Source organism: Haliotis cracherodii, unplaced genomic scaffold, assembly GCF_022045235.1.
Source record: "Haliotis cracherodii isolate W230 unplaced genomic scaffold, xgHalCrac1.p SCAF_3, whole genome shotgun sequence".
In the NCBI taxonomy this organism is placed as follows: domain Eukaryota; kingdom Metazoa; phylum Mollusca; class Gastropoda; order Lepetellida; family Haliotidae; genus Haliotis; species Haliotis cracherodii.
Window position 1 is genome coordinate 51,492,791 of NW_027266286.1, and position 15,485 is coordinate 51,508,275.

Genomic DNA, 15,485 nt, shown 5'->3' on the forward strand with positions numbered 1-15,485 from the left:
ACGAGTAACTTTTAATTGTATCATATATACTCATGATAAGCAATTCATTCCTAATTCGAATGAGTACATTCTGGGGCTAAATCTGCAAAATATTTCTGTGTACAATGCAAACGATAGAAACGTAGCGGCTGATAAATGACAATGAGACAATGACTTAATAATCTGCAATATATTATTTGTTCTCGTTTAATCTATTGTACATATTGAAGTGATTGTAAAGTTTCAAGGCGTACTTAAATGTTGTGGCGTTATGAATGAATTTAGAATATCAATAGCGAAAAACACTCACCATATGGGATGTACATGTATAACTTGTCTTCCAGCACCTAATCATCGGACAGACCAGTCAAGTGTGACCAGTGTACCTGCCTGGTCTTACCTCCTAATTACTGAGCTTCCCAATACTGTCATACTGTGGGCAGAATAAGCTGCTCCAACTCGCTGAGTGATAGAGATTAACCAGATTATAATTGTGTTTGTAAGTTGCGTTTGATCTGTGTCGGGTTGCAGTTGTTTTATTAGGCAAGACCAGGGGCAGTTTTTTCAATGAAACCTTTCAACCGTTGAGTTTGTTTTGCATTCATTTCATTAAATACATTGTTAGGTAGAATATTAACACGTTATATAGATTAAACATCTCCCTAACCTGAGTATAATCTCACATGTACTCTAAGTACCATACTATATTACATTGAGGAGACATTGAGTAGGCATTGTATGCTGTCGGAATGACTTTACGCAAATCCCTGCGTCAATGGACCCGTGAAGATCCGGGGTAGAACAGATCTTCAAAAAAACATTCTTGGCGTAAAAGGGCGACAGCGCTTGTCGTAAGAGGCGACTACCGTGATCGGGTGGTCAGGTTCGCTGACCTGGTTGATGCATGTCACCGTATCCCAATTGCGTGGATCGATGCACGTGATGTCAATCACTGGATTGTCTGGCCCAGACACGATTATTTACTGACCGCCGTAATATAGCTGAAATATTGCTAAGTGCGGCGTTACACATCTAACAAACAAACAAAACTTTGACGAATTCACAACAATCACTATGACGAGGTATGCATATCTTGCAATCAACCTGAATCCAGTTACTGGAATGTCAAACCCGGGCTTGGTTAAAACAAGAATTGCAGTAAGATCCGCTACATGTTGTAGATCTCCCGTAGTCAAGAGATGCAATACCGAGGCAGCAATGTCAATTTATGAGGGACAGACAACTACTCCAACATATATAAACAAAGCAGCCAAAGATAAAAATGAAATCATATCATGTACGAAAATAGAAATCATATCAACACAAACAGAGAAAGTGTATGAGTACTAAAACTTGCAATAGATATGTGTACCCTACGTACACACATAAGTCCCATTCGACAGTCTACAACACCCGAATAACTGTCAAACAAGTTTGGGTACCCCCTGTGTTCAGGCAAGTTATTTAATTCAATAATTTTGTATTAAAATCCTTTTCAATTTGTTTTCCCCATTTTCCCCATTCCATTCCATGCATGTTTATGTTGCTACATCTTATTGCTCATGTTCCCAAGAATTATAAAACTCTTTAATGTCTCTCCTTCCTAATCTAACGCTAAAACATTTCAGGTCATTACCATAATCTAATACACAAGAGACGATACCAAGACATATTTAATTCGGTTTTATGGTCCATGAGGTCTTACAAATGATTTTATTAGTCTATAAATCTTATGTCTAGTACATATTTTCACAAACAGGACTGTTATCTGATATAAGGAAAGTAACATCCAGTTGAATTCCCAGTTGACGTATTTACTTTTTTTTTTATCAAGGATTACCTCTGTGGCCAGTGGCGGACGTAATTCAAACTCCTTCCACCCTGACACCGCATCAAATATATTTGTGTACCGATAACATAACTCTTACGGACAGGGTGGGGTGGTAAAGTACTCACGGAAATGAAAAAACCCTGTTTTTTCGACCTCAGATCTTAAATAAATGCAGTTAATATACAAAATATGTAAATATTCAAACAACTAAATTAGTAATAATTGGGCCGTGGCACAAATACAGCGTATCAAATGTTTTTATGCCTTTTTACACGTAAAAGTGTGTAAAAATGTGATTAAAACAGACTATTGTGAAACAGGGCATAACCAGGTGTAAGTAGATCAAGGTGACCTATGACATCTTGACGACAGGTGAGAACAGGTGCATAATGCCTATATAGTCTGTTTCTGCTATGTCAATTTGGACTTAGTTTTATTTTTGAATGTTGAAAGTGCCGACAAATTACCTCCTGTAAAGTACATTTTGTATTGTTCACTGAGAATATCAGAAGGCTGTTTTTTCTGAACTGTTACCATTTTCATACCAAAGGTGACAATGCATTTAAAAGTTGTTTTAGTGTCATAATATTCACTCAATCGCCTGTAAACATCGCACCGCATATAATGAAATAATTAGTTCGAGATTTAGTTAGAATGTGAGATATTCAGCTAGACGTTATGCAATGAAAACGACTTGGGTTTTTCCCCATTAAAATACGCGCACGTGTACCTGTATATTGCATATCTATTGTCACTTAATTTCCCAATGTGACGTACTAACGAGACATAAAATGGGTAGTGAAAAAAGTAACAAACTAAACTTTAATTTGTTGAAAAATAATGCCAATAAATTGGTGTACACGCGCATGAATTTGTATTGGTGGTTCCATCCCCGGTCGCGTCGTACCAAATGACGTCAAAAGATTATACTTGTTGTTACCCCGCCTGAGGCTCGGCATTCAGGGGCTGAAACAAGGCCTGGTCGTCTCGGAATCAGTATAATGTTTTCGAGACCCTTAGAAGTATTTCTGATTACGTGGACCATGGCAATCCCAATACACTAAAATTAGGTCTTACCTTAACATGATGCATTTCTGTAAACACTTGGATGGTGACATGACCATGTCTTTTAAATTTTATAGTAACAATGCCTCGCCGAGCTGGATGATGCACCAATTTGGAGCCGTCACATGATATCGAGCCCCTCCATTACCTTTAGGGTAAAACAAGATGCATGACAGGGATGAGTCACATGACATTACAGACAGGAACTTTACAAACAGCAGCCGATACATCATCGGTGCACACGACTTTATGACGCAAAATTATCAGCAGATCAAGTTTGATTAAAATGTGCATGAGTGAAATAGTAAGTTTTGAGTTATGTTTTCATTAGTTATTGAATATCTTACCTCATGTAGCTTAATTCGCAATGTGACTTCAGCGTCAAGTGGCGAACACTTTTGACGTCTTCAATGGGCTTGAAGCGTCTACCTTGATAACGCCATTAAGCGCGTGGTCACGTATTGTTTAGTTCCTCGAAAAGAGGTGAGACTCAAAAACACGTGACGTGGGGATGTTGTGTCTAAGTGGGGTTTACATGGTAGACTGCGGCATGGGATCTGAGTGGGTTAGCAGCAGAAAACCTGCATTTGTCCGTACCAGTACAGACACACACACACACACACACACACACACACACACACACACACACACACACACACACACACACACACACACACACACACACACACACACACACTCACCAACACACACACACACACACACACACACACACACACACACACACACACACACACACACACACACACACACACACACACACACACACACACAAACAAAACAACATCGTATCGTCGCCATATGAGTACGATAGTCCACCTCCTGTTCTTAAGAATATATTTCCTTCCTCGATACGGCTTGTGGCTACATCCTGGTGTACACAATGGGGTGCCGTATTTCCTCTATTCACACAACTCGATGACCGGGCCTGTTTAATGGTGGCATGATGGCAAATCACTACGTTGCCGAATCGTATATTTTACAGTCAAAGTGGTACTAATTTCTCGCTGAACCGTAAAAAATATTATTACACCTGAGCACATGGATTATGATTATGATTTGTCCTATTAATTAATATTTTGAACTAAATCTAATTGTATCATCCACCTGAGGCCTTCCGGATCGGAAAAAAGTATTTATGTAAAACACTCTTTAATAAAAAGTTGTTTTTTTTTTAAATTTTTACCTTGACGTCATTTGGCGCGGTAAAGAAAAATCGAAAACTTCTTGCTTTTCAACGTGAAAACATTGTTATTTCATGCTATCGCATTTTTGTGTCACGTTTACCTTCATTGGGTTGGTTATGTTAGGATGTGTAACAATGTATAACCTATGTGTGATATATTCTGATATCATTTACAAAACAAAAACTGTGCGAGTATTGTACAGTCAAGTCCCGTTAATCCGACATTGTTGGTTGCATATGATTATATCGGATTAACGAGTTTGTCGGATAAACAAAAATTAGGTTGTATCTACGTTCGTGATCGAAAATTGGACAACTACACGATTCAAAAACGTTGTAATAAAAAAAGTAAAAAGGAGCGAGTTTACTGTCAACGTTGTTGGAATGATACTGCCTGGGTAATTGGTATGCTAATTTTACGTTGATTTGAACAGATATAAACAGAAGAGACATTGTTGTTATTGTTGAAACTATTTTAGAACGTTTTGTTAGTTTATTTATTCTCTCATGTTATATTTCAACTACCTCGTATTGGTCGCAAATAGCTGGCGTTAAACAATAATGTATTCACTCTCTTGAAGTATAAAATCGACAAAATCGACAATCTCTTCTAAAAGCAGAGTTCATTGTATGTTGCTGACTATAGCATAAGCATGTGTTTATGAATCATTAACAAATAGCGATGATACCAGGTGTTCGCGAAAAGGCGCCCGTATCCTGCCCTATCGGTGTCACTCGTCACAAAAACATGCAAAGGCAAATCGGTCGAAAAGTAAGAGTTTTAAGAGTCGATGATTAGCCAACTTTAAAACACATCTGTGACGTCATTAAATAGTTTGAACACTCCATTATTTTTCAGGAATGGAGAGTTGCTTGTCAACTGTACATTGAATTAATTTCTACTTGGAACACGGAACTATTATTTACATTTATTTACAAGTGAATAGTTCCATTTTATCCCCGAAAACCATGTCGTCAGTGGGGTTCGAACCCGCATCGTAAGATTTGAAAACGTTTAATTGTCAACCTCAGCTACTGCGGCACATACAGGTATGGTGTGAAATAAACTATTAAATATTTTCATAATTTTGCATAATGCTTAAAAGCTCAAAATAATATGTATATATTTTGTGTTACAACAGGTTACCCAAAACAATGTTTATATTTATAGCAGTTAGATAAACCTTTGATGAGAAAAAACCCAAATAAGGTATTGTAAATATCGCTTGTTCGGGGCTCTATATTTCCTTTTATACCCATCAGCATGTATTGACAACGTGCAAGCGATTGATAAATACTAGTTTAGGACCAGACGAAATTATGGAGAGCCGTGTACCATGCATTGTAAATATCAGCTCGCGACGGAGCTTGGCGCACGTGCAACAGCATTCGTCACCACTCGCCCCTTTCCGTAACCTGCAAGAAGACTCGTCCCCCCTGTCGATGAATGTTATGTGCGAAAATACGACAAACCAATCAGAATGCGCGTATGATTTCGAGTTCTTTGTCAAATAATCCATCAGAAATATATTTTGATTTTACATATGTCTTGCACCTAAATATATACCCAAGACACAGTTAAATATGTTCAATCATAATGTATAATTCCGCACGTCCCGATGTGCTTTAAATTGCATCTGAAATATATATAATATATGGGGTAATATATGTGAACCATTACGCAACGAGTTGACAATTGTTTTAGGTATGCCCGTTTGCGCTAAGACGGAACCCAGTCGCAAAAATGGCCATGAGAGGGGCGCGAGTCGCTATTCGGCATGTCCCGGAATAACACGAGTTGCTCACGAATGGTGCAACAGCGGCAGAGAACGCATTCCTCGTGCATCAAGCAAAGTCGACTCAAGCAGTATAAATACAGACAACAAAGAGTTCTGGGTTTTTTTCAAATATTTTCAACTACAGACTATTTTGTAAAAGTGTAAAAGTAGGGATGAGTTTTAAGTAAGGGGAATATCCTCGTAACCCTCCACTCCTTAACAATAATGGGCCTCTGCTTCATTATTTTAAGGAATGGAGAGTTTCTCGGACAGTCACCTCTACGTATCTTCCCGTTATGACTACTGTAAGTTACAATACACACAATTCTTAGCTCAGTGACTGCTTACTACTAATATCATCCCCGTCACCTATTTCTATGTTTGTAAGCTTTATTTGATTCAATATTATTTAAGACCATAACTAATTAAATGATAATAACGTTCAGTTTGTTTGTCTGAATAAGTTAATTTGTTAAATAAGCTTCAACTTCTATCAAAGACTTGGGTACCCACAACACAACAGTTACAACACATACCAATTGGACATATGATTCCTTGGGTTGTATATACGACATTATACGTAAAACTTTCCTATCGTAATACGTTTCCTCTTCGCGAGAATTTTACTTTGTCCCGCAGGTTGTAACCATGGAAGCATTACATCTGGTCATGAATCACGTACTATCGCATAATGATGAAATGAGGTTATACCCAGTTATACTCAAAACACCAACAAGAATAGCTTCAAAACATATGATAAAAATTACTCACTGCGGCGTAAAACATCAGTCAACCAAAAACAATCAGATAATTCCAACAGTAAATCCATGATTGTACAGATGTTTTGGTGCATATAGCTAGGGATGGGTTCGTATCAGGTGTTCTATCGGTTTTGGAAGATTAAAGCATTTGTGGATGATCGAACACAGGGCCCTACAGTCAGTTCAATCTGCATGTAACTATTCAGATAGTTCAGTCTGTATGCAACTATTTTTTAGGTAGTCCACTTTGCCAAAATCACATTTCAACAGATCAGTATACTTAACATTATACAATAGGGCGTCAAAGTCGTTACATCTATACATCCGGGCTCAGAGTCATATGTGTGTCCATGCATAGAGACATCTATGTGTTACATAATTTTGTGTGTCCAGGCATAGAGACATACACGTGCTACACATGTGTGTCCGGGCATAGAGACATACATGTGCTATATATGTGAGTCCAAGCATAGAGACATATATGTGCTACACATGTCTGTCCAGGCATAGAGACATACATGGCTACATATGTGTGTCCAGGCATAGAGACATACATGTGCTACATATGTGTGTCCAGGCATAGAGACATACATGTGCTATATATGTGTGTCCGGGCATAGAGACATACATGTGCTATATATGTGTGTCCAGGCATAGAGACATACATGTGCTACATATGTTTGTCCGGGCATAGAGACATACATGTGCTACATATGTGTGTCCGGGCATAGAGACATACATGTGCTACATATGTGTGTCCGGGCATAGAGCCATACATGTGCTACATATGTGTGTCCGGGCATAGAGACATACATGGTTACATATGTGTGTCCAGGCATAGAGACATACACGTGCTACATATGTGTGTCCTGGCACAGAGACATATACGTGCTGCATATGTGTGTCCAGGCATAGAGACATACATGTGCTACACATGTCTATCCGGGCATAGAGACATACATGTGCTATATATGTGAGTCCAAGCATAGAAACATACATGTGCTATATATGTGTGTCCAGGCATAGAGATATACATGTGCTACACATGTCTATCCGGGCATAGAGACATACATGTGCTACATATGTGAGTCCAAGCATAGAGACATCCATGTGCTATATATGTGTGTCCAGGCATAGAGATATACATGTGCTACACATGTCTATCCGGGCATAGAGACATACATGTGCTACATATGTGTGTCCAGGCATAGAGACATACGTGGCTACATATGCGTGTCCAGGCACAGACATACATGTGCTACATATGTGTGTCCAGGCATAGAGACATACGTGGCTACATATGTGTGTCCAGGCACAGAGACATACATGACTACATATTCGTGGCCAGGCATAGAGACATACATGGCTACATATGTGTGTCCAGGCACAGAGACATACATGACTACATATTCGTGGCCAGGCACAGAGACATACGTGGCTACATATGTGTGTCCAGGCACAGAGACATACATGGCTACATATGCGTGTCCAGGCACAGAGACATACATGACTACATATTCGTGGCCAGGCATAGAGACATACATGGCTACATATGCGTGTCCAGGCACAGAGACATACATGACTACATATTCGTGGCCAGGCATAGAGACATGCATGTGTTACATACAAGTATGTGTGTCCAGGTACAGAGACATACATGGCTACATATGCGTGTCCAGGCATAGAGACCTACATGGTTACATTTGCGTGTCCAGGCATACACAATGTGCATGTTCGTCATCAATGTGTGAAGCTTAGGTGTAACTTCACGACGAAAGTCCCTTGGCTAGATTTTGCCACCTGTATTAAAGGGCAAGTAAACTCAACATAGCAGATTTTAATACTTAAGGGCACACTTAATCACACATGCCTGAACAAAAAGTAAGTTTGAAAAGCAGAAATAGCTTAAAATAGACGATGACAAACGACAGGCGAAATCCTGTTGTTTGATACAAAAGATAACGGCACAACTAATTGGTGAACTATATTCACATACACTACTCTGTAAGTGTGAGTTGGACTGTCAAGTAATTACTGACATGAAATAGTATCCTGCAGTGGCAAATACGCAGGTTGATCTACAATTTATTCCCAATCCTAAGAGGGGTCGACACTTGACTTTTGACGGAAACTATTATCCTTATTCTCGTCACCCTTCTTTCTAGGTGAAGTTGAATACGGAGTTGGAATATTTAAAATTGTGAGTGAGTGAGTTGGATTTAACGCCGTTTTAACAGTATTCCAGTTACATCACGGCGTGTCAGCTAATTGTGGGAGGAAAGCCCGAAGTGATGCAGGTCTCAGACGTTTACAACTTCGGTGAAACCCACGAGCAAGGATATGGTGCTGACAAACCTAGATAGATAATCGGGGCGAGCCCGTTTCCAGCGTGCGCAAGGGACGCACAACTCTGCACAGCGAATCGCGGCGCATTAGACGACTGAGCCGTTATCTATTGTAGGCACCACTCATACCTTGCCCCGTGCAACGACCACATTCGGTTGGTGCATCTACGGAATCAATATGAAACCGCCACATTAACGGCTTGGAAAATTCCTGGATTGAGAACAATCAGTGGCAGAACCGTACGCAACTGGTTGAGGGAGAACAACATCCGGTCTGACGCTTCCGCGTCACCATCTGGCACGCCTAGCTTGATGTAGACAGCATCTGACGTTCAGAAGACATGTGAGTCCAGGTATCATCTGGATAGTTCTGTTGGTCGTTCAATGGTCTACAAGCGTTCCGTTACTCAGCGTCATCAGTTTGTGAGTAGAAATGTAATGATATGGGTTGGCATCACAACTCATGGGAGAAGACAATTCGTCATTGTTAATGGCAATTTCAATGGCGTGCGCTACCGGGACGACATCGTTCGAGATCGCGTTCTTCACTTAATGCTGAAAGAGGGACGTAGCGTCAAGTTACAGCAACATCGTCCGAGCAGACGCTCCCCCACTAGACCACGGAGGCGGTCGCTCGCGCGTAAGCATACAATGAGTTGTAATAGATACACATTCTACAAGTCACGCCTCCCGTTCCTCGGGACCAAACAAACAGGATGTGACGAGTGGGCGCACATTTATCCTCCTCTAGTGTAGACATCTTGAGAGTCGCTGTGGATGTGTCTCCCATGTGAGTACAGTTATCAAGTGTGTGTGTGTCGTGTGTGTGTATGTGTGTGTGAGTGTGCGTGCGTGCGTGCGTGCGTGTGTGTGTATGTGTGTGTGTGTGATGTATGTGTGTGTGTGTGCACACATATGCGTAAATAGGTTGTGTATTTACATATTTAGGGGCCGACTTTTCCATATTGGGGGAGGGGGAGGTGGGGCGGGGGGAGTAGGAGAGAATATATGAAATTATGACGTTGAATTTGCATCAACAAGGAGAACGTGTGTTGACAACAGTGGTAGATTGGAATGTTACGTTTCGTTTTGTCGATGTGTGTACATCTGACTGCACTTGCTAACGTTATGACAGGACACTGTCAAAAACCCAGGGAAGCGGTCGTAAAAGGTGAACACGATCGCCATGGTTGGTGGGGGTGTGGTGGTTCTAAACATAGACGTGGTGGCGGTGGTGAAGGGAGGAGGGGGGTGGGGGGGGGGGGGGGGGGGGGGGGGTGGTGGTGGTGAAGGGAGGGAGGGAGGAAAGGAGGAGGAGACGGGTTCATGGTTTGTTTTGTTTTGGGGTGTGTGTGGTGATGACATGTGGAGATGATAGCTCACTGAGACGAGCTTATCATACACAGTCGACGACTCTGCCACTTTGTTGCTAGGTTGACGTCATATCGGCGAAGGATCTTGCGACAACATTCCACAAATCATGTCATTGGGTATGGTGATGTGATTGTCAACTTTGAGTTGTAAGGTTTCGTTCCACAAGGCGATCGTGTATTGTAGCCCACTATGACAGTCGTTCGTCTAAGTTAACAGTCGGTGAGTGGCGATCACCTTAGCGCTACGATCATGGTGTGGAATTCTAAAGGTGTTGCCTGAATTTCTAAAGGTGAATCGACAGGCAGAGACATGGACGTGGTGTAGGAATGCAGGAAACGGTCAGATGTAAATCTTGTTTTGTTTTGGTTTTGGTTTTCTCTGGGGGGTGTGCATGGCGATCCTGGTTTGTTTTTCTTCATCTTACAGACAACACAACACGACTATGGGTTCAACTTTTTTAATCCCCCGTTCACATGAACCAACACAACAAAACAAAAGTCACAGGATTAGGGGCTTCCCTGTGACTTTTGTGAACATGAACGTATGTACACGTATGTGAACGTATGTACAGTTTGAAAAAAGAACTTTTGCCACTTTGATAGTGAACGTATGCAATTCCTAAAACGCAGTGAACGTATGTACACTCCTCAATCAGGAATGTTGACAGTCAGGTGATCGTAGGTTCAGTGAACAAGTGTCAGGTCAATAAGGGCAGAAAGGTTGGTTCTTTTGATGTAGGGTACGGGTCTGGCCACTCAGTCGAAAGGCAGGCATCTCATCCACAGGGACGGAGATAGACACTTTGGTATAAAACCATGCTAATACCGTGGCATCATTCTTGGCGGTGTCCTTACAGTCCAACGTATCTAACAATTGATTAAAAGTCCACCCAAGCACGCGATAGGTCAGCATGTAGAGACAGTACACACCACACAACGTGCTGTATCCATGTTGTAAGGGACGTGTATTCCATCGTTGTTGAATCTGACCCATGCGATTCAAAATCTCTTTAAACAGGGGTAATGAATACAGTCCATAGCTATCCATCATTTCCACGGATCCAGGAGCTGGACGATAGATGCTCACCCAATCTGTGTTGATCACGTAGGCTTTGGGATAAAAGGGGTCATCCTGTTGCCATCCCAGTCTGGCAAAGTCATCTCTGGCCAGGGTGCCCCGGTAGATGGCATGAAGTGGTTCGTCATCAGCCACGAGGGCTTCTAAATCCAAGGTGCTCAACCCAAGCCATTCATCCATGGTTCCTTGTAGGAGGAGAAAAATTGTGGCATGACCGTCTTTCGCTGCTCTTTTTATACCTTCATCGCATTCCGGAAACGATCTATTTCCAGAACATTTTCGTATTCCTCAAAGCAGATGAGGGTGACTTGGTCCTCGAGAGCTTGTCCGAACTGGATTTCCAAACCCAACTTGCCAGTGTGTTGAGGGTAGTAGATGCCTTCATCAGCGCCAAGGTCTGGGGTGAGATCCACCACCCACAAGGTGTAACCTTGAGTAAAGGCCTTGGGAGTCAGTTCGCAGGTCTCAGGTTGCCATAGCTGCCCCCTGTTTCGGAACAGATTCATGTAGACTTGTTTCAAATGGGCGCTGTTGTTGCTGAAGTCGCTTTTCATTTCCGTGCCATGGACTTCCTGACCGTTGACTTTGAGCTTCATCATGGTGACATGATTGTGTTTGAAGTTGTACGGATTCTTCTCTTTGCTTCCTACGTAGGCACTATTGTCCACTAGTCCCTGGACCACGCGTTTTGGTAATTGGCCACCGATGAGGTGATCCTTGTGAAAGTCCCTACCGCCTCTTGGGATGTCATGGGCAGTCACATGCACACGTGAAAGGGGATACTTGGCAGTCACCCCAGCGTTCAGACTGGACACGTGTGTTTCTCGGATAGCAGGATCGATGTTGAGTTGATGGACATAGAATTCGGCTTTGGTCAGGGCTAGTTTGTAGACACCATCAGCAGCACACATGAAGAAGAACTCATCGGGACTTCGTAGCAATTCCAGTTTCATAGGGACACCATCCAGCAGATAACGGTCTTGAAGAAACAGGTCACAGTGTAGACGGCCTGTAAGTTCCACTTCTTTGGTGGGTACGATAAGATCGCGTCGCGTTCTGACACCAGTGTTTCTTGTGTTCGCATCTGCATCAGGATTGAAGATGTCCATTTTACCAGCATCGTCGGTGAACCATCCAGGACATCGAAGGTGAGATGTTTTGGCTCCTGTACCATAACTCAGAAGGGTTTCCAAGTAGGCTCTGTAAGGGTAAGTGCCCATGGAGGGTGTGATCTCCAACTGATTGTGTCCCATTTGCAGCCGCATATCCCGAAACAGGGAATGCATCACATTGTTGACTGTTGATACGGGGTTATCCGCTAGAACGGTATCCGTGCCATCATCTTTCGTCACACGTAGACATACTTTCAGGTAGCACTGTTATTAAATCAATGTAAGCGTTCACGGGATTGGAAATGTTAAACTGGAGTGGTCCTGCTACAGAGGGTGGTGCCAAGGGACTATAGCGAATCCACTGACCCTCTTGCGAAGAGGTGGACACAGGGGGCACAGTAAAGAGATCCAACTGGGCCTTTGAACATTCGCAAGCATCTCGGCGCATCATGATGATGGATGTTTCGCCCTTTTCTCTGCCTTGAAGGACGTCTGGTCAGATTGAAAGTCTGATGAGGACTGACCTTTAAACCATTTTTCTTTTCCTTTTACGCTGTTTCTGGTGGGAGATGGTGGTGGTTGGGACGACTTTACGTCTTTTAGGGGCTCTCGGCTCTTCACGTTCCTCCAAGACATCCATCAGGGCTGCTGTGCCATGATGTTTCAGACTCTCTGACCATTTGCATTTGCCTGCAACCACATCACTCACCAACCCAGACAGGATCTTTTTACCCATCTTGAGCACCGATGTTCCGGCAGATTTAAGGAAAGGCAACGCCATCTTCAAGATACCTCCCAGGCCACTGCCACGTTGATGATATCGTCCGTTGTATACTTTGATGCCACTCCCACGCTGGCCAAACTGTCCTCGATTCATTTGGTGTGCCAATGCATGTCCCAACATGTTGCTTCCTGCGTTAGTAGCGGCGTCTGAAGTGAAGTGTCACGATGGCTTTCCCCATTTGAAATGGCATGGGTCGCCCCGTGTCGTCCATGATATAGAGTTTAATACTGTCAAAGGAACCATGCCGCAACCCAAGGTAGTGAATGTGCTGAGGGCTTTTGATCACCACACTGTCTTGCATCATCTTCTTTGACACAGGGAGCCATCATATTGCCCACAATTTGATCTTCGACCAGGTTGGTGTAAATGTACACAGTATCAAATCCTGACAGACGATTCGCTTTTGTGTCACCTGTGATTTCCACATAGCCACCGGTCATGGGAGTAGCCCCCACTTGCCAATGGGCCAAGGCAGTCAAGGGAACGGGCGTCTCTGTGTAGGTTTTATAGTCCTCCTCACCGAGGATCGGTAGTTGAACAAATCCGAGCATTCTCGAGAGTGGCATGATCACTTCCGTGGAATAGAGTGGTCCACCAGTATTTCCCATGAGAGGATGATTGATTGCTACTTCTTGAGGGGCTTGGAATCGCACCTTTCCATCTTCAACCATGTCAAATCGAAGACTATCTGCGGCATACTTGACATCAATGACAAACCGTCTCCCATCACTCTGGACGCTGTCTGAGGGCTGTTCTTTCAAGACATCCGTAATATGTTCCTGAATCAAACAGTTGATGGTTTTCACCAAATCTTCAGATGAATAGACGCCTTTCTCGATAGGAATCTTCTACCTTTCATAATGGACAACACCATACTTTGGGTGTGGTATAGCGCTCCCCGCGCTTTCACACACGAGGGTGTCTTTTTTCAGTTTGAAGTTCAGAGCAAACCAGTCAAAGAGTGGGGCGACGTTGTACCATGTCATCGGAAAGTGAACTTTGCTGACGCCCAACTCCCACTGTTGACGGTCCAGATGCAGAGGATAAGGCAACTTGATTTCATACACATTGACAGTGTTGTTTGGATAGATGTCCATCGAGGCATCACTGGGCAGGGTCATGTAAAAGCCTTGTTTCGAAAAAAAGGTGGCAGCCATGATGACGTGAGCTAAGGTAGAAAACTCTGGGTGGATGAGGTATCAAGTTGAGGTCTTCTGGTGGACGGGGTCGTCGTGGGTATGCCTGGTGAGGCGGCCAAGGTGGGTGGTGGAAGTATGTATCCCAAACAACTGGAGAGCAGGGCTGTCCACAACAGTTTCTCTCCGTGATCCAAGGCCAATGCTCATGATGATCACGCCATATATCACAAAGATCTGAGCAAAAAACACGACTTCACTACAGGGTAACGTCATGCCAAAACAACACCAAAGTGAGTGTCGGCGCTGGTGATGACGTGGTGCAGCAGCATCGGTTCATCGGTACCCACGGATGCTGAGAGGCTTCTCTGCAAAGGTGATGACGGTGGTGGTTCTGTCATCGCGTGTGTCCACCCTCTGAATGAGTCTGAGAGACAGCATGCTCCTTATTTTATCTGTAAATGATCTGCAGGGATCCACGAATTAAAACTGGCAGGGTAGCCAGTCCATGTCCAGGAAGCATGTAGTGGTGGATAGTTCTTAATCAATCTAAGGACTTACAGAAAGCTTGATGTGTTACCTGATCATGCCTTGCATTTGCTGTCGACCTACTGTGTTATATTACATAAAAATGGGTGAGGTGAAGTGGGGTTTAACGTCGCGTCCAAGATTATTGCCCTTACGTGCATGTACGTGTGTGTGTTTGTGTGTCTGCTTGTACTGGACTGATGTCAATTTATAGTGCTAGCTCATTGAGATACCATGCTGCAGTTTTAACATGAATACTCCACCCAGACACAGTATACTCCGAGCCGACCAGTCCTTGTTTTAGCCCCTTAATGCCGAGCGCCAGACAGGGTAACAACAAGTACCATCTTTTAACGTCTTTTGGATCGAACCCCGGACCTTCCGCTCTCCGGGTGGACGCTCTACCACTAGACCACGGAGGCGGTCCCCAAAACTCAAAATGATTGACAGAATGAGAGATTTTGCCGACTAACCTATCCTAATTTATATCATACAAGAACGTAACTGTCAT

General features: G+C 43.0%; 1 protein-coding gene across 1 annotated transcript; it reads right to left on the reverse strand.

The window, feature by feature from the left end:
* Window positions 1-11,647: 11,647 nt before the first annotated feature.
* On the reverse strand, window positions 11,648-12,679 carry LOC139475509 (uncharacterized protein F54H12.2-like). The gene has a single exon (XM_071258703.1). It carries the CDS (start codon window positions 12,677-12,679, stop codon window positions 11,648-11,650), a length of 1,032 nt encoding a protein of 343 aa, XP_071114804.1.
* Window positions 12,680-15,485: the final 2,806 nt, after the last annotated feature.